Genomic DNA, 21,877 nt, shown 5'->3' on the forward strand with positions numbered 1-21,877 from the left:
AGCCAGGCATCAAAATTCTAGAGCTTATAATTTTTTTCTCCTTTCTTTCATGTAAGGGCTCGGTGCCATACAGCTTCTATGGCTTTAATTGAACTACTATAGTCGGATACAACTTAAGCCTGCAGAGAAGCTCCGCCCACATGCAGGACCTCCGCACAGAGTTCCTCGACAAAAAAGCAGTTCGTTGTTAAAACTTTTTCTTGTTACGCAAACAAGAAACGAATCACAAGAAAAAGAATTATAAGCTCTAGAATTTTGATGCCCGGCTTGTTTAGTAACGCCGAACATTAAAAAGCTGATTTCGTTTACTGTTGTGATTGGCTAGCGGAGTATAATAGAGGACGCCGGGGACCGTGGATCAGTGTTAACTGCTATTTTCTTTAAGTTTCACCCTACTATAAGGCGATAAGTTTCATCCTACTACAGGGCGATAACCGTGGATGGTCGTTGTAATTATTCTACTCTCTTAGAAAAAAAAAGTAGAAAAAAGGAAGTGCAGCAGTTAAACTCTGACTTCGTTTTACTACTCTTTAACTATTTACTACCCTCTTCAAGGTACAGCTGTAAAAGTAAAACTATGGTCTCTAGTTAGTACCCGTTCCTTTAACTGACACGGACTACTGTGTGAATAAATTGGTTCTGTATTTAGACATTTCTGCAGGGGCGTCCGGTTAGGTAGACTTACCTGCTTCTACAATCGCAGCTTCATAATTAGGGCTGGTATCTTAGCTCAACGGGTAAGAGCCACTCTCCCGTAATTTTACGGAGTACACACGACGGAGAAAGATATACCTGTGCACGCGCAGTAAGCGTGTCACGCGTGTGCGACCCTTTCTGGTTTGTGCTTTTTCTTGCATTCGGGACCTTTGTGCGCCCAGCAAGGTTGTTTTTGTAATTTGTACATGTAATGCGCAATATGCCTAAGCCTAAGTGAGCGGTTTACGTCCAGTAGGTTCTGGTAGCTCTGATGGCAGTCGGGAATTAGTCAAATTGAACACGTAGCTTTTTAGTTTTTCACTGTGCACAAAATTAACAAGCCACGCCAGCACACCGTAGGAAAAGCTTAGCAACATATGTCAAAAGTTTCTGCCCATTTTCGTATAGCTTTTTGTTTGCGACAGTAGTGGTCGTCACTACCTTCCTGGGGTAGTATAGTTCTACTTGTACTACCTCCAGTTACTAAGAAGGCAGTGATCTGTGTGACAAGTAACTGGTTAGTAGTTACTTAGTGAATTATCTTTCCTTAAGAGTACTATAGGGTGATAATCGTGGCTGGTCGTTGTAACTGCTGCCGCCATGCAACCGTAATACTCGCAAAATCGTACCTCGTCGTAATCCAAGCTGCAGTTGAAGCACGCACGCTTTACTTCTTGCTCTCTGCATTTTGTATTTTCGCACTGGTGCTTGTTCATTCCGAACACTCGTGTTGCACGGTCCGCAAAATAAGAGCGAAGGGACCCGCGCCTCGACTCAACGGTACCGAGTTGATGCCGCAACGTAAGTACAGACGTGAGCAGGCTTGTATCGGAGCGTTCCAGCGGTCCCCTGCAGAGCAAACACAGAAATTGTACAGCAGGCAGAGGCGTCCCGGAGGAGACGACGACCATCGCGTGCGGTTCAGCTTGCACGGCGGACGTTTGTAGGCACAGGTCGACGATCAACGGTTTGTCATCGGTTCTACGTCTTATACCGACGAAAAGCGTGACTCAACCGTGCAATCAAGGAAACTTCTTAATGCACCTAGAACGACCCCTTTTTACGGTCGCCATCTTTGCTCGACTGCGGCGCCGCCTATAGTTTGTGAAAATCGCCAATAAGAAGCTTCGCGACAGAGGATGCGCACATGACGCTGACTCCAGAGTGAAAAGAAGCGGCGCTTTCAAGCATGACACGCTGCAATCATAAAATCAAGCAGGTGCGGGGATACACCCCCATGCTGCAGCCATCTTATTCGTGGATCCGGTCACTTGGCACATACAGTGCGTTTCACCCAAGACTACACAATTTTTAAAAAATAGGGTTCTTTGAGTTAGGAGCGCGCTTTTTGCGGCATAGCATTATCAGAGCTGTAGTAAATGAGAATACAGCTAAGATGTGCAACAGCAGGCTGGTTAACTATTATAGAACAGTGAGCTTTTTAACTATTACTGCCAGGCTCCTTAATTATTAAGAGGTGTGTAGCCCATGGTAAGTAATATCCATGACAGATTTTAGAATTTCGAAAATGCGCTTACCCTCAGCGCTGTGGCCCAACAAATTTTGGTTATTTCGACGAATTGGAGAGGTTGCTTTGCCTGCAAGCTTCTCAGAAACGCATGTATATTGTGTGCTCTGCACCCAGAATTGGTTCGGCCAAAGCGCCGAGGGTAACAGTGTTTTCGAAACTCTAAAAACTGACATAGATGTAACTTATGATGGGCTACACGTCTCCCAGTAATTAAGGAGCCAACTATAATAGTTAAAAACTTAACTCTTCAATATTTTTATTCAATATTGGTTGGCCTTTTTTCTGCAAATGTCTGCCAAGTCTCGAAGGTCTCTCGCGCCGTCTGCTAGAAGAATGATGTCATCGGTATATATCAATCCTGGTATGCGACTTGTCACCAGTTTGACCCTTCGCCGCCACGACACAGTAAACCCTAATCCGCTCTTTTCTACCTTCCCTTCAAACTCCCTGACGTAGAGCATAAACAGGATTGACGACAAAGGACATCCCAGCCTAAGTCCCTTCTTAACGGCAACTCTTTCTGCACCTTCTATTTCATGCCAAGTCACAGGTCTTTAACAGCCCACACCCACTTGTTCGAAAATCTGCCTTAAACGGGTTTGGTTTACATTGTCATAAGCCATTTTGATGTCTAAAAACGCCGCCTACAGTGGTTCTTCGCCCGCAGAAATTTCGATGCATTGGATGATTGCGAACGAATTGTCTAATCTACGTTCTTGTCTGAATCCATTCTGATTTTCTCCCAAAACCTCCGCCTCTTCAGTCCAACCTTGCAGTTAATCCTTGATGGCTTGCAATGCTAAGCGATACAATACCGATGTCACCGTTACAGGCCTACAGGACTTAATGCGATCTGTTCCATATTTGCCTTTGTATATCAGGCAAATATATCATGCTCATTCTACTCTCTCATCGGCTTGCTGGGATTTCCTTAGTTCTCAATACGTCACTTAGGCAGCACCCAAAGTAAGATGAGGACGACTCAGCGCTGCCGCTCTTCGTCGCCATCGCTGGCGGCTAGAGCGCGAGTCTCGGGCTGAAGCTGACGGCTGGCTGGCTTGTCCTGCTGCGACCCGACTGCTGCTTGCATTAATCGCCGGGAGTCAAGGCTTGTTTTTTTTACCAAGCAATGGTATTAGCCTCACTGGCACTTTGTCCCAACCTCTTTCTGAGTGCTAAGGGACCCTTTTCTCCGTTTTTTCCTAATCTAGCTGGTCTACGTCAGAAACCTCCGCCTTGTAGCAGCCTGCATCAAGCTGTGTACCGCTGGCGCCGTCACACGCTTTAAAAGCCTCTTCTAACTGTTATAAAAAAAATTGGCTGTGGTTCAGCTGTGGTGAAACCTGGAGGATTGCGAAAGCAACATCTGCGCGTAGCCATATACTGTTGCGTGAGCTACGTTGCCCACAGTCGCGCCGTTTAGCATGCTCTTGCACGACCATACTGCGCATGCGCGAGGAGCAAGTGACGTCACTACGCACAGCTGGCGTGCCTCGCCGCGCCAGCTCGCCTTCCTTTTCTTAAAATGATCGGAGAGTAAAACGTTGACAACGCCAACGCCAATGAACACAATAAACGCCGATGCCCTATGGCTTCAGCGCAGCGTTTCTCACATCTCTCTCTCATCACCCCACGTACCTATAAGCATGACTCAGGCGTCCACTGACCCAGGGAGCCATTATGCGCACTTCCTTTCCTTAAAATGATCGGAGTGTAAAACGTGGTCAACGCCAACGCCAATGAACACAACAAACGCCGATGGCCTATGGCTTCAGCGCCGCGTTACTGGCACAACGTTGTCAATGCCAACGCATGCAGCGCACATCTGTCACTACCGCCACCTAGCTTAAAGCATGGTTGAGGTGCCCACTTCTCCAAGAGGGCAGTTATGCGCCTTCCCTCTGGTTCAGGTGTTTACCGAGATGTGGACACCTCGCCCTCACCCCACGCTACGTATATCCTGGCATAGCAGAGCTAAGCCACTGCCAATTTTATATACAGCACAAACCACGCAGATGGCGATGCGCAATCGCTACAGCGCATCAGAGAGGGAGAGAGAGAGAGGGAGACTGTCGGGGAGGCGATGGAGAGCGCGCGGCGGCGGCGCGCCAGCTGTGCGCCGTGTGACGTCACCCGCTCTCCGCGCATGCGCAGCTTGGCCTGTCCAGAGCTCCGCGAAATGGCTCGGCGACTAGCGTAGTGTTGCTTTCGCAACAATAAATTGCATAGTCGCTTCATTTTTCAATAAGTTCACGTCGTCATCCGGCATATAGCGACAAGTTTCCTTGCAAATGGTACCAAACGCCTTCCCGTGGTTCCACAACTTTCCAGCCTGTTTATCTCTTCTCCGTATATCTGCTGTTGTATCGTGGTTACGGTTTCGAGACCTCAGTGGGCGCTGTATTAGCGGCGCTCAGTCTGGCGTGGCGTTCCTGGAGGCCACGCCGACACATCTGCCATCCACTTATCGGTTGCAGCGTTACTCTATTCCTGGACCGTATTTTGGGCATGGTTTTGTTTTCTGTACTCGTCCCATTTTTGCTGAATTTCGGGAAAGGGTACATTTTCTTGTTTTGCTTTCCGGTGTGCCATGGAAGCTGCTTGGAGGCTGGATATTGCACATTTAATTAATATCCACGTCCCACCAACACTTGGGACTCTTTTTGGCCCTCCACCGGTTTTGCTAAGTACCAAATCTGTCTCTTTCTGAACTGCCTTTAAAACTTCACTATACGTCCATGGTCTATTGGAGACCTTTCGAATACACTTTTCTACAGCTTGTGATATGGTCATCAAATGACGGTCATTCATATACCCAATTCCGTGCTGCATGTAATGTTATTGCGGACCAGCTTCATCCTTTTCTCCACACCCAGTCATTACGACTAACCTCTTATCGTCGCTCCCACCAGTATTTATTCCTTCCTCGTATATTTTCATTACATTCAGCATTTCATATAAAGTAAGCAGTAGTCAATGCTGGAGCGTCCGATTCCCCAGTGATTACGCCGTCACATTTCACTTGCCTATTTATGGTAATAAGGTCATTGTGCTCACACATAGTCAACATCATTTTTCCGGCACAGTCTAGGCATTCGTCTAGTTGTATGTGAGCGTTCACGTCCCCCAGTATCTAGCCATTGCCTCGCATTAGTGTGATATCTTCCGACAGCCACTTGTTCAAAGCTTCGTTACTCGCCTTGCTCTTGCTTCCCGTCCAGATCTGCGCTCCTAATAGTACTTCTTTGCCGGCAATGTTACATTTAACCCATGCATGCTCCTAGCCCACGCCTAAGCAACATTCCTACTCCACCGCCTTTTCGTTCTCCGGCCTGCCTATTGCAATCTTCACAGCTTCAGCCTGGAACAATCGGAGTTTCCTCGAGGTCCCTAGGTGCCTTTCCGTGAGCCCATCAAGTGCTACATTCTACCTGTTGGCTGTTGCTTAATTTCAAGCCACTCTGCTAGCGCTCTTCCTCTCTGCATATGTATGTACGCTATATCACTGACATTTTCCCTGCGCTTGCGAGAGCGCGTTGCTTTGAAGTCCGTCACGTGGTATCCAGAGCGCCTCCACTGGCACCGGCGGCACGCTTGACAGCTGCGTGTGTCGTCTGCTTATACGGCGTTTCGGGGTCGTTGGTGACGGCTTCTTTTTGCTACGTTGATTCTGTGACGCTTGTTAGTTGCGGCGCCATGGACACCGAGGCGGTCGCTGCACTGATCTTTGGTGAGGCGCCCTGCCCGGGCATTTCGAGCATTTGAGACTGGTTTTGCCACAGATGTGGGGGGAAAAAAGGTTCGTCAGCATTCACTTTTAAATGCGACATCAGCACTTGGCTGATTGTGCGAGAACTCCGTCGTCATCAGGAACCCGTGGCCGAAACGCAGCACGCAAATGACGTCACCACCGCTCCTGGAACAACAGGCCGCCGGCGTCACCCCCGCCACAGTACCTCAAAGCGCGACCGAGGTGTCCGCTGACCCAGGGAGCCAGTTGTGCGCCTCTCCTCTCCTAATACACAACAGAGTCTAAACTTTCCGCTGGTTCTGAGAAAAGGAAAGATGCGCAACTGCTTCAATTTGTATGTTAACTGATTTCTATTGGCGTCGCAAATATTAGCACGGACAGTGAAGACCATTGAGTGATAATGGTTTGCTTTCACGCTTTTACATAAATGCTAAACAAGATTTTTTTTTTTTGCAATTATCCATGACTGCAAGGTACATCGTGCGTGCATCAAATTGCGTGCACTCGCTGTGCATGGAATGATCCTTTTGAGTTGCGTGAACAGCATGCATGCAATGATCGCACATGTATTGCGTGAATGATGCACGAAGTGATGCTCTGAAAATGTCAGCTACGCCGTTTGAGATAAACTTAACACCTCTGGTTCGTCGACACGCATCAGAGACTTTTAATATGGCGTATGAGCGCTCACGTACTACGCTACACGCAAGCATTCAGCGGGAGCTTACAGTGGAAATCGCATGAGCACTTTTAGTTTATCGTACGCCAACCAGAACACAACGATAGGGCAGGCCGCAGTGGTGCCATTTGGTGTTGAAATGCGGAAATATTTGGTGCCATATTTTTCGCACTTGGTCAAGGTTATCAAGTCCTAGCGCGTAGATAACCAGTTCCATGGTCAGTTCAGTTGGACCAGGGCCAAATTTTTTGGGGGTAATTCAACCGAGAAAGATTTTTCACAACGTCATGGTGCGTACTAGCGTTGTTTCGGACCTCTACTGCCTACCGCCGAAACGGCGACTTTTGGTAAGGCCACAGTCCTTCAATGACTATGGTAAGGCTATGACTACCTTTCCGTATGAATCCAAATCAAGGCAATCCACACTCGGAGGTGTCTTGTTAGGGTTAGGAGCGCCGGAATTGTCCCACAGAATCGAAAACAGAATCCAAAACAAGTTTATCCCCCATTTGATCTGTTGTCGGCGAGAGGGGCAAAGCAAATATCAGCCGTACCATTAAAGGCAATGAATATGCCTAAAAAACCAATAACATTGACGAATTCTCTCCGAAGCGGGTGACTTGGGCGCCACCATGTTGACGACGCTACTTCTCCTAGCGTAAAAGCACGCACGCTAAATTTAAAAATAAACAGCGTACGTATGCGAACGTACGTGAAGGCTCGATTTGAAATAGCGTTTGGGGATTTAAGTATGTCTGCGTGCGCTCTACTAAAAGTCTATCATCTGTATTGTACGGAATGCTGCAACATCGACATATACTGTATTTTCAGAAATATCTCGGACTGAAAGTAACGATAAGGATATATGTGCCACTCTTTCTAATTGTTTTGTAACTGTACAGTTATTGCGGCCTCATCATTCTTTCTTGTTCTTGGCGTGACCGGCCACTTCGCTGTCCTGATGCAGTATGCCGGAGACGAGGCCTCGTCAGGCGTGCATTGAACGCCTTTTGCCTCGTCGACCTTGGTAGTGCTTTATACCCATGTGTGATATTCGGTCCTGTATTGTACACCCAGTTCCGTAAATATAAAATGAACAAACAAAACAAGCAATAAAACCACGGAAAATATGTTCGCCGTACATTGGCCCAGCTATGCGGTGACCTCTGTCGACCAGCAGCGCAACCAACTTTAACATGCCACGACAGAAAATAAAGGGTGTACAACAACCCAAGTTTCGATGGAGGCGAAATTCTAGAGGCCCGTGTGCTGTGCGATGCCAGTGCACGTTGAAGAACCCCAGGTGGTCGAAATTTCCGGAGCCCTTCACTGCGGCGTCTCTCATAGCCTGAGTCGCTTTGGGACGTTAGACCCAAGAAACAACAACCCAAGTACAGCGCGGCGCGCGGCCGCGCGCAGAGCAGGGCGGGCAACGATACATCCGCCCACCTCCCCTAGCGGGCCCGATTTCGGACCAGTCCGCGCCGCATGAAGCAGATGCCTTGCTAGCACCCCCCGGGCCCGCGTGTTTCGCTCGGGGCCGTTGTCGTAGAGATTAATACGCCGATATTCTGCCACCAACCGCTACGAGCAGCGTATGATCCTTTCAATGCTAACCTTATCACTATGCTCGAATCTGTCCACAACCGTGCTGTCAGATTCATTTGTTCTGACTACTCTTATCACACTAGCGTTTCTGCATTAAAATCCCAGCTCAGTCTTCCCACGCTAGCCTGCCGTCGCAAAATCGCCCGTTTTTCCTTGTATCAGATTTTTTCACACCTTTAACCACGATGCCCCCCGTATCACACGCGCTCATCGGATATCTCGTAACTCCCACCTTTACACCGTCTACCTAACCCGAGAAACCTCGTACTGTAACATATCAGCAGTCTTTCTTCCTTGGAACAGCCAACGGCTGAAATGGCCTTCCATCCGAGGTGGCGACCATCACCAATCCAGTTCATTTCAAATCCGCCATCGAAGATCATCTGTGTCCAAAATAATAGAATTTTGTCAGCCCACCCCTCATGTAATGTCCATGTGAACCTTTGAGGAATAATAAATAAATAAACTGAAGGAGGAATTGGCGCTAGCGTCTGTAATTCGTGGCCGCTAGGGAGCACAGGTAGGGTGCCTCAATGGCCAGCGCCGCGCGCACATACCCTAGGCACACGTACCCAAGGTACAGGAAGTTTCGCCTCCCCCCTGGTGGACTGCAGGGCAGAATGAAAGCAAAGACGGCGACAGCGAGGAGGAAAGCGGCGGCGGAGGGTACGACGGTAGCGTGAAGCACGGCCAGGGGTAGGAAACTCGATACTTTCGGCTTCAACTACGATTGACTGAAGGAGACTTCGTGCTTGAAAAATGAACAAATCCTGGTCATGTACACAGCGCGACAGACTGCGACAGCGGCCGAATTGTCGAGGAACTGGCGCTGGTGTGTGGATCGGCTAGTCAGCACTAAGTTGCCACGGCCGGTCTCGAGGAGAGCACGCGCGCGCACTACCCTCGAGACCAGCCGAGCGAGAAGGAAGGTTGCTTCATTTTTGAAACAGCGCAACGAAGACGGGACGTGGAAACTGAGGGGTAAAGACAAACAGGCGCTGACTAACAACTGGGTTTATTGAAAAAAAAACACAAATATATAGACAGAGTTAGGAAAGATTAATCGCCACCATAACTTAGTCAGCGCCTGTTTGTCTTTACCCCTCAGTTTCCGTCAACTATGGTGGCGATTAATCTTTCCTAACTCTGTCTATATATTTGTGGGTTTTTTTTTTTCAATAAACCCAGTTGTTAGTCAGCGCCTGTTTGTCTTTACCCCTCAGTTTCCACGTCCCGTCTTTGTTGCGCTGTTTCAAAAATGAATACGTACCAACTTGCCCAAATTTCTGCTTTACTCAAGGAAGGTTGCGCGGCGGCGACCCGCGGCACCCGAGCGTAGTCGTCAGTAAGGTAAGAACAAGCCGCAGGCAGAACAAGCTATACCACCATGATGTGCGAGTCGAAGTGGCTATGCTTCACTCTAATCTGTTGATAAAGGCCACTGTCATCACAAAAGGGCAACGTGCTCGCCTGGTCCTGTAGAAAGTATAGCGCAGACGCATTCAGGGGTTCTCTCGGACCGGCGGCATGAGCAAATGCTGTTATTTAATACTGTACAATAAAGATACCATCTAAATAGGCGAGATTAGCCAGGCATTTTTGTCTTATAAGAACTTTTAGCCATTCTATTTTTTGTTGTTTTCCTTCTAGATTTTACCGCAGACTGTTCAACTTCAAGCGTCTGTTAGACGCAGTGCGAGGGAGGGGGGGGGGGGGGGGGGATTTAAAGATCGCTTAAGCACCCTTCCCTGTTGACAAAGTGATGTCATTACATCTATCTCGATATTATTCACACCAATGATGCCTGAGGGTTCTCCTTCAAACCTCCGTGTGATTTGTTGGTTTCTCGTCAAACGGCGGCTTTCTTTTTTTGCTGCCACTGACCCCGCGTTCGAACTTGGGCTTGGCACGTGCAAGCGCCCGCGTGCTCTTGCTTCGGGACAGACTTGCGTACGGATGGACGTTGATGAAGACGACGACATCCAAAGCACTGCGCGAGAGGCTGGTAGTTTATCAGCGACTGTTAGGCTGCGGCGATGGCGTATTTTTTTTTATTGCCAACAAAATCGTATAATATATAATAACCACCAGCCAACCTGTGACTGTTGAATGGTTAAATTGCTCCCATCGGAGCCAGTCAGGTGCAGGATCCTCAAGCTTGATTTTTCAGTACATTTTGCAATGGCTTCTTTAAAATAGTCTGACTGTGCGTAAATATCTGCGTGACGCACCGCCATATTGCTCCTCCATATACTATATGCAATCCCAAAGCCATGACAAGATTGTAAGGCGCACGCCATCCTCGTTTTCAATCGGGGGTTACATAATGCCGTGAGGGTCGAAGCAGACCAAAAAAAAAATGCTCAACCGTTTCCTTCTTTCAACAGAGAACGCAGTGGACGCCTCACGGTTCAGATAATCCCTTCTCCTTCAACCACGTTTTCGTTTGAAAAGCGCAGCTGTGCAAACGAAAAGGAAAGCCTTGGGCTGCAGTAGAATTCATTTTCTTAACTCTTTTTAAAACATCTTGCCCTGGAACCGCACCCTACATGTTCCTGTGCAATGGTGGAGGGAAGACCTGGGCGAAAAAAAAAAAAAAACACTGGGTCCAATTGGAACTTCCCGACTGGAGCTTTCAATTGGTTGAAGACTGAAAATTGGTTTTTGGCAATTTCCCCAAAAACCAATGGCGCAGTAATTCTTTCACATCTCGGACACCCGAACCGCGCCGCAAAGGAGAAAGCAAAGCGAGAGTGAAAGAAGAGGTGCCGTAGTGGGGGTCTCCGGATTAATTTCGACCACCTGGGGATCTTTAATGTGCACTGACATCGCACAGCACACGGGCGCCTTTTTTTGTTTGTTTGTTGTCGCCTCCGTCGAAACGCGGCCGGGTTCGGACCTGGGTACTCCGGCTCATTAGCCGAGCGCTCTAACCACGGAGCCATCGCGGCGGATATTTCAGTAGGTTCCCAATATTGGAACCAAATGGGCATGCCAACAGGTTCCGACTGGAATGTCCCAAAAGATACACAATTGGAACCAATGGGATCCAACTGGAAACCCCAATTGAACCCTACGGTTTCTTTCGCCTTGGGAGTGACTCAGAGGAATCTTTGCCACGGTTTTTTTTTTTCGAGTCACTCTACAGAGACAATCAGGAGAACAGCATGTGTGCAGGAAATGGTAAGATTGCCCAACTTCATTTAAATATACACGAATAGCTCCTTGAATACAGTGTGAAGTGATGACAAATTCAAGCAAACAAATAAAGTAAACAAAGGCCTCCTCCGCGAACCCACCCCAAAAGGCCGGTTCGGCTAGTACGCTCGCAAGGAAACTCCCACAAACACTGCAAACACTGTAGAGCTTTTGAACATTCAGACGGGAACAGTGTAGGGCCTGCATTACGTACCACAGTTTGCTGATCAAGATAAGATGGTAAACTGCCCGTCCAAACACTGACAGGTAACATCCATCAAGTTCAGTTTTCTCATTTAATTCACCAGCCTTTCTTCGCCAATACGACCTACTGTCAGCACAATATTCAAGGACACCTAAGTACTTGGGTAGGGTTGTGGTCCACAATGTGTTGGCGAAAACACTCGGGACCACATGCAAAAAAAAAGCGGAGATGGCGTAGTGGGCTAATGCAGCTTCCAGGTGCGCCGCCGCGGGTTCAAATGCCGCTGCGTGGCACTTTTCTATGTTTTCTACGTCTCGTGACGTCACACATCCCGTCGACCACTCAGGGAATTTCGTGACAGAGGCAGGACGCCACCGGGTTTTTCTGCTGTTGAGGACTCCTGCGCTATCGCATTAACAGCACCGGCTCTCCCAGAGATTGCACATTTGAGCGCGGAGAAAACGCCAGCAGCAAACAGGAATAAGCATCGCAAAAAGTTCACTCGTAAACGTACCGAAGCGCTCACAGACCGGTTCGCATGAAAAACACTCCCTGGAAAAAAAAAAAAAAAAGAAGAGACTTTTAGGCCTATGCAAGTGATCGCTTCAACGTCAACATGGCTTGAGTCCAATGTTAAAGTTCTACAGAAAAAAGCGGCGCGACAGTGACACTAACGAAGTCCGTGCGGAAGGATTCGCTAAAACCCTTTCCAAAAACAGTGCGCTAAATCGATTACACTAAAAATTACACACAGAGAAACTTCTTAACTTGAAAAATCATATCACCAGCTGGAGATTTCAGTGGTGTATCTACGATACGGCATCCGCTATCCGTATCGGAAATAGAATTTCTGAGGGTATCGCTTGCCTCTGCGCCTGTGCTGTGGGGCGGCACTTTGCGCTGCACTGGCCAAGTGCTGTTACGAGTTGAATCACTGCACATAATTATTGTCCCGCAGTTCGTCGCGTCGTTGGTCGCATCAGCGCTGTTTGTGGAAAAGCACGTGCATCGAACTTGTCCGCCATTTCGCGATAATGGCAGGCGAAGAAGCTTGGCGCGCGCGCAGGGTGCTGCCAAAAAGAAAATAAAAAAGACTTCTTGCATATTGATTCGCATTTTTTTTTTTACTCGGAAGATCAACATTTGCGCCTTGAACGGCAGACACTCCCGAGGCCCGCTAAGGGTCTTAGTAAATCAGAAGAGTGTCACCTTCGCAGGCTACAAACTATGTCTTTCAATAATCCAGCTATGCTTCACGCCATTGAGCCCGAGTCCTTTTCGGCACAGTGCAAATTTTGTGGCCAGAAGGCAAACTTGTACCATATGGTATGGGCTTGTCGGAAAAGTGACAGCATTGACATCACAAATCAGCCAACGCGGGAGGGCTGGGAGGCGGCCCTGTCCAGCTCGGACCTCGAGGAACAACGAGTCCTCGTCGCCAGAGCACGGGCAGCGGCTCTTGCCAACGGCGTCCCGGACTAGGGACCCGATCAGCCTTCCCTTCAACTAAGGCATTGTGGCTTTCAATAAATGTTTTCATCATCATCATCATCGGAAGATCGAGCCTGCACCGACGAAAACTACGCTCGGTGTCTTCATCATTTCGCAGTCGGTTACAACTTAACTCCGCAGTAAAACCCCGACCACATTCAGGACCGGCACACAGAATTCCCCCACGACAAAAATGCAGTCCGTTGTTAAAGCTTTTATTTTACGTAAAAAAAAAAGCTACCTATACGACGAAATAACCAGCTCAAGAATTTTGATGCCTCTGACTTGTTTAATACAGTCCAACATTAAGACGCCGGTATTGAAAACATAGCCAGTTGGTGCATGATCAGAGAAAAGACCAGCAGAAAAGGACGCGTTCACAAGTGGATAGGACGACGGCGGAGACAAATGAATTTTACTCGGTGAAAGTTGTCACAACACAGCCGGGTACACATGCGCGTAAGCAACAACGCCTACGATATGTACATAACAAAAACCAACAACAAAAAGACATTTGACAGTGCAGGTTGGTGTCAGGCTGGAGGAGGCCAGCTTGCGACGGGGATTAGAACCGACGACATACGCACCTTCAATTCTTCCCAGACTCGTTACCTCTTCCTTTAAGAAGCGGTTGAGGATAATACTGAGATGTGCGACAGTTACTGCGCCATTTCCTTTCCCCAAAAACCAACTTTCGCATAAAAATTGTGACGCAAATGTTCGTCGTAAACCGTTGGGGGTGGTGTCGTACGATTGCTCGTTAGTCAGGCTGGAGGCTAGCTCGCGACAGGCGTTCGAAGCGAGTATTTCACTCGGACGTTTGTAGAATCAGCGTTCGGAGGCGCGCCTTCGTTTCATTTCTCAATTGAGCAACCTGTGTCGAGGTCGAACGCTCACCATGACACACTAATGTTTTCGCCTTCGCAGCACGTAGTATGAAGTGGCCTCTGGATTTTTTTTTTTTTTTAGCGTTTGTTCAAGGCCGCATCGACTATTTGCTTATTGCCTCGAGGACGCCGCCTGTACAAAAAATAAAGCGTGCGAGAAGGGAACGGCAAGGCGCTCGCGGCGAAGCGCCTATCGCAACAAAATAAGCGCGCGTACGACGTTGAACTTGCACGCTCTGTAGCCCTCATCGATCGTACGGTGAGATGTCTACTGCGAGGATCGAAGTATCAATTCCGTCGTGTTGTTGCCACCTTTGCAGCATATACAGAGTTTCCTCGTTAATCACATCATGCTTGACGTCTGAGTTTTCCACTCGCAGCTCTCAACGCCGCGAAGGCCAGAGGCTAGCAGGTGCGACTGCCTTGATGACTGCAATCACTGCTTGGAAGTAGCGTGCTTCGCTAGCATGGGGAAGCCAGCGGGTAAGCAAGCGCTCAACGGTAAAGCGTTAATCAAAGAGCGCCTTGTGAAATGGGTTCTAACAAAGTTGTGCTATGCCTGGGATGTTAAAGGACGCCGCTTCGCGAAAATCCTCCAGCAAAAAAAAGAAAAAAAAGACATTTAATGCGGTTTATTTGTAGTGAAAATTGGAACCTCAGCGCACTCGCGCCTCTCCCTTTTCTCTCGCCACTTCCTGAGCGTCGAAGGGTTGGCGCCCCTCCGCCGGCCCCGCCGTCGGCATGCGCGGGAGTTCCCCGGGGGCCAGAGCTTCCCGACCCGCTGGAGCGACGCGGCTTACTACTGGCCGCGGCGTCTGAAAGAATCTAACCAATATCTAACCAATCTAACCAACCAAACTGGCATATGAAAAAGCGTGCTACGGAGGAGGGTGCGAGCATGAAAAAGTCAGCCAAAAAGGGCTCACTAACTTTCGCGCGTGATTGTGGGTTCCCTGCTGCGTGCAGAATGTATTACTCGGCTCAGGTGTTCATGACATTCAGTCGGTTGGGGGCGACCTAAAAGAATGAAAACTAATGGCCCCTGCCTGCAACACGTACAGCCCCGTCAAAAGTATACAGCCCAAGGGGTTTGCTTCTAAGCTGTTTAGCGTGGCTCCCTAGCACATCAAGTAGTCCAAACCTTGGGAGGATTGAGGACGCAAAGCCACTTCTCTTTCAAAAGATTACGGTCGCCGACGATGCATAACGAGGCATGCTGCAGGCCCCACAAGCAAACCCCTTGGGCTGTATACTTTTGACGGGAAGGGGGGGGGGGGGGGGTGTACTTACAACAGGCTTAAACCAACTGTAAAATACATAAGATAACACAATGCAGTGAATGGGCGAGTTCTCTCATCGGGTGTTTGAGACCCCTTTAACGATCCAACGCTGGTATTTTCTTCCTGCATCACATTGCCCGTTTGTCATGCTTATGTCCGGCTTATCAAATCTAAGTAGTCTCTAACCACACCTGACTTTTACTGCTCCCAGTGTACGTGCCTGTGAAACCATGCATAAAATTATCGGGAATTCGTGACAAGCACTTCTAGTTCCCTGGGCTGCCGCCATGTGGCTCATAGCTTACAACATTCAAAAACAGTGCGGTGAGATAATTGTGACGTAAGAAAGAGAATGGCCGAGCGGCTGTAGAACAGAACGTGATAGGCCGCTAGTCTGCCGGCACCTGCTGGGCGCTGGGTTTTATGGAGTTTAACGTCCCAAAGCGACACAGGCTACGAGGGACGCCGTAGTGAAGGGCTCCGGAAATTTCGACCACCTGGGGTTCTTTAACGTGCACTGACATCGCACAGCACACGGGCCTCTAGAATAATTTCGCCTCCATCGAAATTCCGCCGCCGCATCCGGAATCGAAACCGCATCTTTCGGGTCAGCAGCCAAGAGAACGCCACATACCATACCACGCCAAATTATGTATTATTGTCTAATGCCTAGACATGTCCTTCCTGGCTTCAGAAAACAACAATACCTTTCGTCCACGGATGAAAAGCAGACGAATTTTCGCCCTGTGACATGATGTAGGGATATTGAGACTCCCTTCACAGCTGTGTTCGAACAAGGGAAGGAGTAAGAAGTTGCCCACCAGGAAAGCGACGCATAGCCGCAAACCCCATCTGTCGCCAGCAAGTTCGTTGCCATGACCGCGCACCCATCGAACTCCATGACTGGTTACTGCACTACAGTATGTGACGACCCAACACACTTCCCGGGTCCACACGAGACGGAGAGGCAAAGAGACACCGCCACACTCAGTTGGAACAAAACAGATGTATTCAAGAATTACATAATATCGAGTACATGATGCAGAGGCTGAGGTGCCCAAGCTTACATGCCGCTGCGTTGGCGCCGGATTCTTCGTCGGAAGGAACGGGGGGACTGCGGAGTTGGCCTTTTTCGTTCGCAGAGGCTCATCTTCTCCCCGACGGCTGGGGCGCTTCTGGCCCCGGAGGACTGGCCGCCAGCGGTGTCGTCGCGGGACTTGCTCGCCACCCCACTGACTGCCTGTTTCTCCTTTCTTTTCCCCGTCCATTCGTTCGATCCTTCTTCCCAGGCTGGAGAGTCTCCCTCCTGTCAGCGCTGGCGGCATTCCCCGTCTTCCCCCGCATTTTGCCACCAACTCGGGCCTTTTATCCTCCGGCCGGCGCGGCTGTCACTCTGGCTGGGTGTGCTTGATCAGGTGAATGCTTGTCGGTGTGCGACTACAGCTGATGGCCAGGCTGTCGGCCTTCGGACCCCTAATGAGCCTTGGCCCCCGACACCCGACGATTAAACGTCTCCGGGGTCCCACAAAAGGAAGACGTCGCCAGAGATGGCGGCCCTCCGGAAGCTCAGCAGACATTCAGGACAACTGCACAAAATTTCTCGTAGATAAAAAGGTAGCCCGTTGCTAAAACTTTTTAAACTTTTCTTGTTACCTAAACAAAAAGTTAACCACCACAAAAATTATAAGCTCTAGAATGTTGATGCCTCTGTCTCAACACACTCAAACATTAAAAATCTGATCCGTCTACTCTTGTGATTGGTCAGCGGAGTAATAAAGGACGCCGGGAACCATGACCATTGTCACTAACTACGATTCTTTTCAACTTTCTGTAGTCTATCGCCGCACTTTCAGCAAAACGCATTCTCTAGCTAGCGTGCTAATGTGAGCGCAGCTAGCAGCACAAGCGCAACACAGATCCACACCCCTGCATCGACACTCCGATTAGCCGTTGCTGAAAGTCACAGCCGCCCTAGGGTAAACGTCCGGTGAAGGTTTCCCGCGGTTTCGACGGGAAGCGGCCTTTTGTCGCCCGAGTTTCCTTCGCGTGATGCTGTGGCAGTCGTATTTTGCTTTGGATTCATGACCAGTCCAATTCGGCGCAAATTCCCACTTTCTAAGCAAAACAGAGGCAGCGTCTTGACCGTTTCAACGCTTATACTCGTTGCCATAGCGGCAGACTGCACTGCATGTTGCCCATGTCCGGTGAACGCATACCTTTGTTCATATGTATACAAACGCCCCCTCCGCAGTCGGGTGAATATAACCTTCTTTATCCGACACACTGCGGTTCATTTATCTGTAGTAAATTAAAATGTCTAGCAATATAGGCGCTCGTCCTCGAACACTCTTGCACATAATTCGTCAAACTATACGCAATAACTTGTCAACCTACCCGGGTGGCTGTACTCGCGACGCAGCATTTCACTCGGGTGCCACAGCCGGCAGCTAAGAAATGGAACGCGACCACAACCTTAGTCGAACTACGCTACGTGTGCACCGTGGATGACTCAACCCATGCCGATGGGAGAACAATGCGGTTGAGAGCGGCGGCGCCGCTGCTGCGATCGGATGTCGGCACGCGCAGGCGGCCGACGGGAGTCCGCAGAACGAACGCGGGATCGCTATAGCTACTGCTGCTCACGTTTCCGACAGCTACTTGCGAGCACAAAGCACCTGTCGGGCACAGTTGTGCAAATTCCCCGCTCCTATCTGCAGGGTACGGGTGCCTGGGCCAAGACGACGCCAGTTCCAATCAGAACAGAAGTACTTGCCCTCGAGGGTAAAGGGCGAAAGACTGGGTATATTTGTACTCTATACAGAGCAAAGAGCGAATGGGAGAGTCCGTTGGCCACACTCGCTGCCCAGTTTCATAGGGCTCTCACACCATAAAATCCCTAGATGGAGGACAGCCCTGGCTAGGAGAAAGTGTCCGTCAAGTTCACCTTGCCACACGAAACATATGGACACGCCCCGTCACGTGTTGAGCTTGAGGGCGAGGAGTGCCGCGGTTATGCCTAACCGCGGTTACCGAACATAACTGCGGTTATCTCAAATCACGGTTCGCCTTTGTCACACGGCTCGTCACCGTTCTGGATTATGGTGCTACGAACGAAGTGAAGCGGTGATCCGGAACGAAGCGACATTTGCAAATATCTTGAACGGCGCCGTCCGTTGGCAGCACTGCCTCCGCCGCCGTATACATCACCGCGCCTCCTGCAAGCCGCCTGTGCCAAGGCAGCATCTCTATGGCGGATCCCTGGCGCCAGCGTCAGAAAACCGTGCTAAACTCTTGTATTCGTAAATAATAAGGCCTGGGATAACAGAATGTGAATAATGAATCTTCCTTGAGGACCGCTGACGTGTATCGAGTTGCTGGTAGGAGTAATAACTGCTATACAAGCTAGTTTTATGTTCACCGTCGCGAACTACCGCCGGTGCAGCGCGTCTGACCCAATCTGCTTGCACGCCAGCTCCGCTGCTAAGGCGCCACTGAAATCGATCATATATCTTTATTTCAATATGAGACAGTGAGGTTGTCCGTAAGGCAGTGCCATGAGTAGACGATTTACTACAGCGCTGGTCAATCCTAAGGCATAGTAATCTGTGGCTTCGATGAGAAACAAATTAGGCCTAGTGACGACTAGGGAGTAGCAACCCACCAGAGCGCCGTCGTCCGCCACGCTCGAGGGAGACAACATTGCGGTAAGCTCGCGGAATCCGGTCCTGCGAGCGTTGCGAACTTGTGACCGGACTTTGTTCGACAGAACAGTGGTAGAATACGTAGCTTGAGCACCGCAGGACGTCGCTGCTGTGGCGTAAATCACGGGGGGGGGGGGGGGGGGGGGGGGGGGGGGGGGGGGGTCCTGAGCCCCTTTCGCTTAGGGCGACAGCATGCGAGCGTCCAAAAACACAAAGTGCCTTCAATTAGGCAGCGTTTCGTAGGTCAGGAACAGAGCCTAAGATAACATTCTCCGTGGAGAGCATCCACCGTCAAACAATGCGGCACACCAAAGAACTCTGCGTATGGTGCACTATGCAGGGCGTGTAGCTGGACGGTGTGGCCTTTCGCTGCGGGACGCATTGAGTCCATTCTCGTCGACTGTCCAATTTGCTCATCTCTATCGTCTCCGGTCAGCTAGGCTTCTAGTGAAGGCGGCGGCGGCAGCTTTGTCGGTACTTCTGGCTAGAGCACTGCACGGGCCGCATTCTGAGGCTCGAGCACGGCCCGGGCCCGGCCCGCTACATTATCATTCTACTGAGCCCGATTGAAGCGACTGGTCAAGGCACAGGTTCAGCTCAGGACCATTGTTTCTGAAACTGGAACATGGCAACACTCCGTTGCCAGTTTCCTGCAACGTCAGCTCAAGCTTTTACCCGTGGACGATCCTTTTCTTGTCAAAAACTCTAACCAGGTTCTAAAATACTTCAACAGCACTGACAAGTGCTTGCAAGCTTTTGCAACTAACATTAAAGATCTTTACCCCATAGCCTACTCCTTGAATGCGTTGAGCATTTCCAATGACAAATATGACCCCATTTCCTTTCAAAACACAGCTGGCGTTTCTGTTAGTGATTTCATAGAGCGTTTATCCGCCTACTTACAGGAGACGTAGGTATAGTTTGAAGGGACACCCACCTGCAAAAACAGCGTGTTTGTATACGCTCCTGCGTCGCCCTGGCTCTTAGTGACAGTCCTTGCTCATTTCGATCGCCTCTGTAAGGCCGCCGCTCATTTCCAGTTACAACCACTTTGCAGGGCGCTGCCCCCGCGGAAGTGGCTGTCCACTATAAACGACAGCCCTCCCAAGCACAGTACAGGTGGGGAGTTGTACATGCTCTTTTGACGCTCCGCACCGCTGCTATCTTCACGGGGCGGCCCCCTCCCGCCGTAGGCCATTGTCGGAAAGACACCCAAGGTCGCAAAGCTGCCTTCGCTGCCGCGGGACCTAGCCGAGGCGTCATTGAGGGACGGTGATTCCAGCTACGGTGTCTCTATCACATCTTGACCCAATGTGTGGGGAAAACAGAAACCCTTCCGTAGCTGGTTCGCCGAGTCGACAAAAGGCGCCCAGGAAAGGACGATTAGAGCGTTTTTTTGGCGATGTGGGAAACGACATCCATCCCTCACTCTTATCCGCCCGCTCATCGATCACTCTTGTCCGAGCGTCCCACCGTCTGTGCCTTACCGGCTTCTCTCCCAATTATTGCTTGCAGATGACACGCAATGATGACGGGTGGTACGCATATGTGCCAAGAACTTGGTTTGCAGCGCGAGTGGAGAGGGTGGTGGAGAGGGTGGCGGCAAGGTGCTTGAGACAGGTCGGAAGGAGAGCCCCGACTGGAGAGGAATGTGCATGCCCTTACTGAAGAGAGAGTGGTGCTGTGTTTGTTTTTGATTGTTTTCTTAGCGAGACCCTGGGTTTGAGGCTGAGCCCAACCCACGGGGTAGGTCTATGTTGGATTGGAGAATTGATGCTTGGGGCGGGCCACTTGAAACGACCGCTCCTATTTCTTTGTTTGTTACGGTTATAAAAATCGAACTGAACGAATGGAGCCTGAGCTGGGGCTCCATGCTTAGCATGTAACATTCTGCTACTTAGGCTCTAACCTGCTAGGTCGAAGAGTAAAGTAGCGCAAAGTTTGTTTTTCTTGTAAATTCATTTCTACTGTTTCCAGTTTTACTCTCTGTACATGTTGTAAATATATGCTCCTCTATCTGTCATCATCTACCAGAACGCCTCCTGGTCTTCCTGCACGCCGAATTCACTAGAGGAAGGATTTGGAAACCTTCCTGTGAAGAAACGAACAAGAAGATCTTAAATTCTACTGCCTCCTTTATACGTCCCTAACTGACAAGTGTTCTCAAGGTCTCCCGCTAAGTGGGTGACGTTTTAACTGTTTTAAACTGTGATGCACTGGCGATCGATAGTGAAAGCAGAAAAATTTTATCTATTTTTGAAATGGTGATGAACCCCCTTAACTTACCCACGAACTCCCAGTCGATGAACGGATAAGATTTTTAGATATTCGGTTGTCTTTTAGAGGACTACAGACACCTAATTTTATTGCGCACGTTCTTCTGTTAAACGATGCATTATACATTATAATACATTGATTACCGGGTGGTATTTGCCAAGAACCGCCAAATAATTTAAATGAATTCCTTCTCTCATGATGTTTAGGTTCGGGTTTCATCGACCGAACGACGACTGTGACATCAAGTTGATGTTTTAGTCACGTGACTCCCTAGAAAAACTAATACAATCGCCGATATGTAGTTTTAAGTCACTACGACATTTAATCCAGCGTCTTCCGAGACCTAGCTGGAATGACAAAAATGACTTGTCAGCAATTATATAGCCAATTTTTTACGTATCATGTGATCGAAACACCAACTACGCGTCACAGTAAACGTTCCACTCATGAAACCGAAATACCGTGTGGGAATCTGGCTTTCCGCCGTCGCCTTTGCGCGGCTGTGCCGGCCGCCCGCGTTGTTTCTCCTCTTTCCCTTGCTCCCGCCTCAGGCGGTGGAGAGGCAGCTGGGTG

The 21,877-nt window shown here is 49.4% G+C and overlaps 1 protein-coding gene across 4 annotated transcripts in view; it reads right to left on the reverse strand.

Moving 5' to 3' along the window:
* Positions 1–21,877, reverse strand: part of stg (string) — a 151,728-nt gene that overhangs the window by 48,793 nt on the left and 81,058 nt on the right. Inside the window, exon 1 of one of the 4 annotated variants that reach the window (XM_089578440.1) lies at positions 1,326–1,537. The exons of the other annotated variants lie outside the window; for them this stretch is intronic. Within the exon in view, the coding sequence (XP_089434566.1) occupies positions 1,326–1,412 (87 nt within the window). The 5' untranslated portion in view covers positions 1,413–1,537. Of the gene's footprint in view, positions 1–1,325; positions 1,538–21,877 lie in introns of those variants that run through there. 4 annotated transcript variants of the gene reach the window in all.

Source organism: Amblyomma mixtum, chromosome 3 (assembly GCF_055824585.1).
Source record: "Amblyomma mixtum isolate Tamu chromosome 3, ASM5582458v1, whole genome shotgun sequence".
NCBI lineage: Eukaryota > Metazoa > Arthropoda > Arachnida > Ixodida > Ixodidae > Amblyomma > Amblyomma mixtum.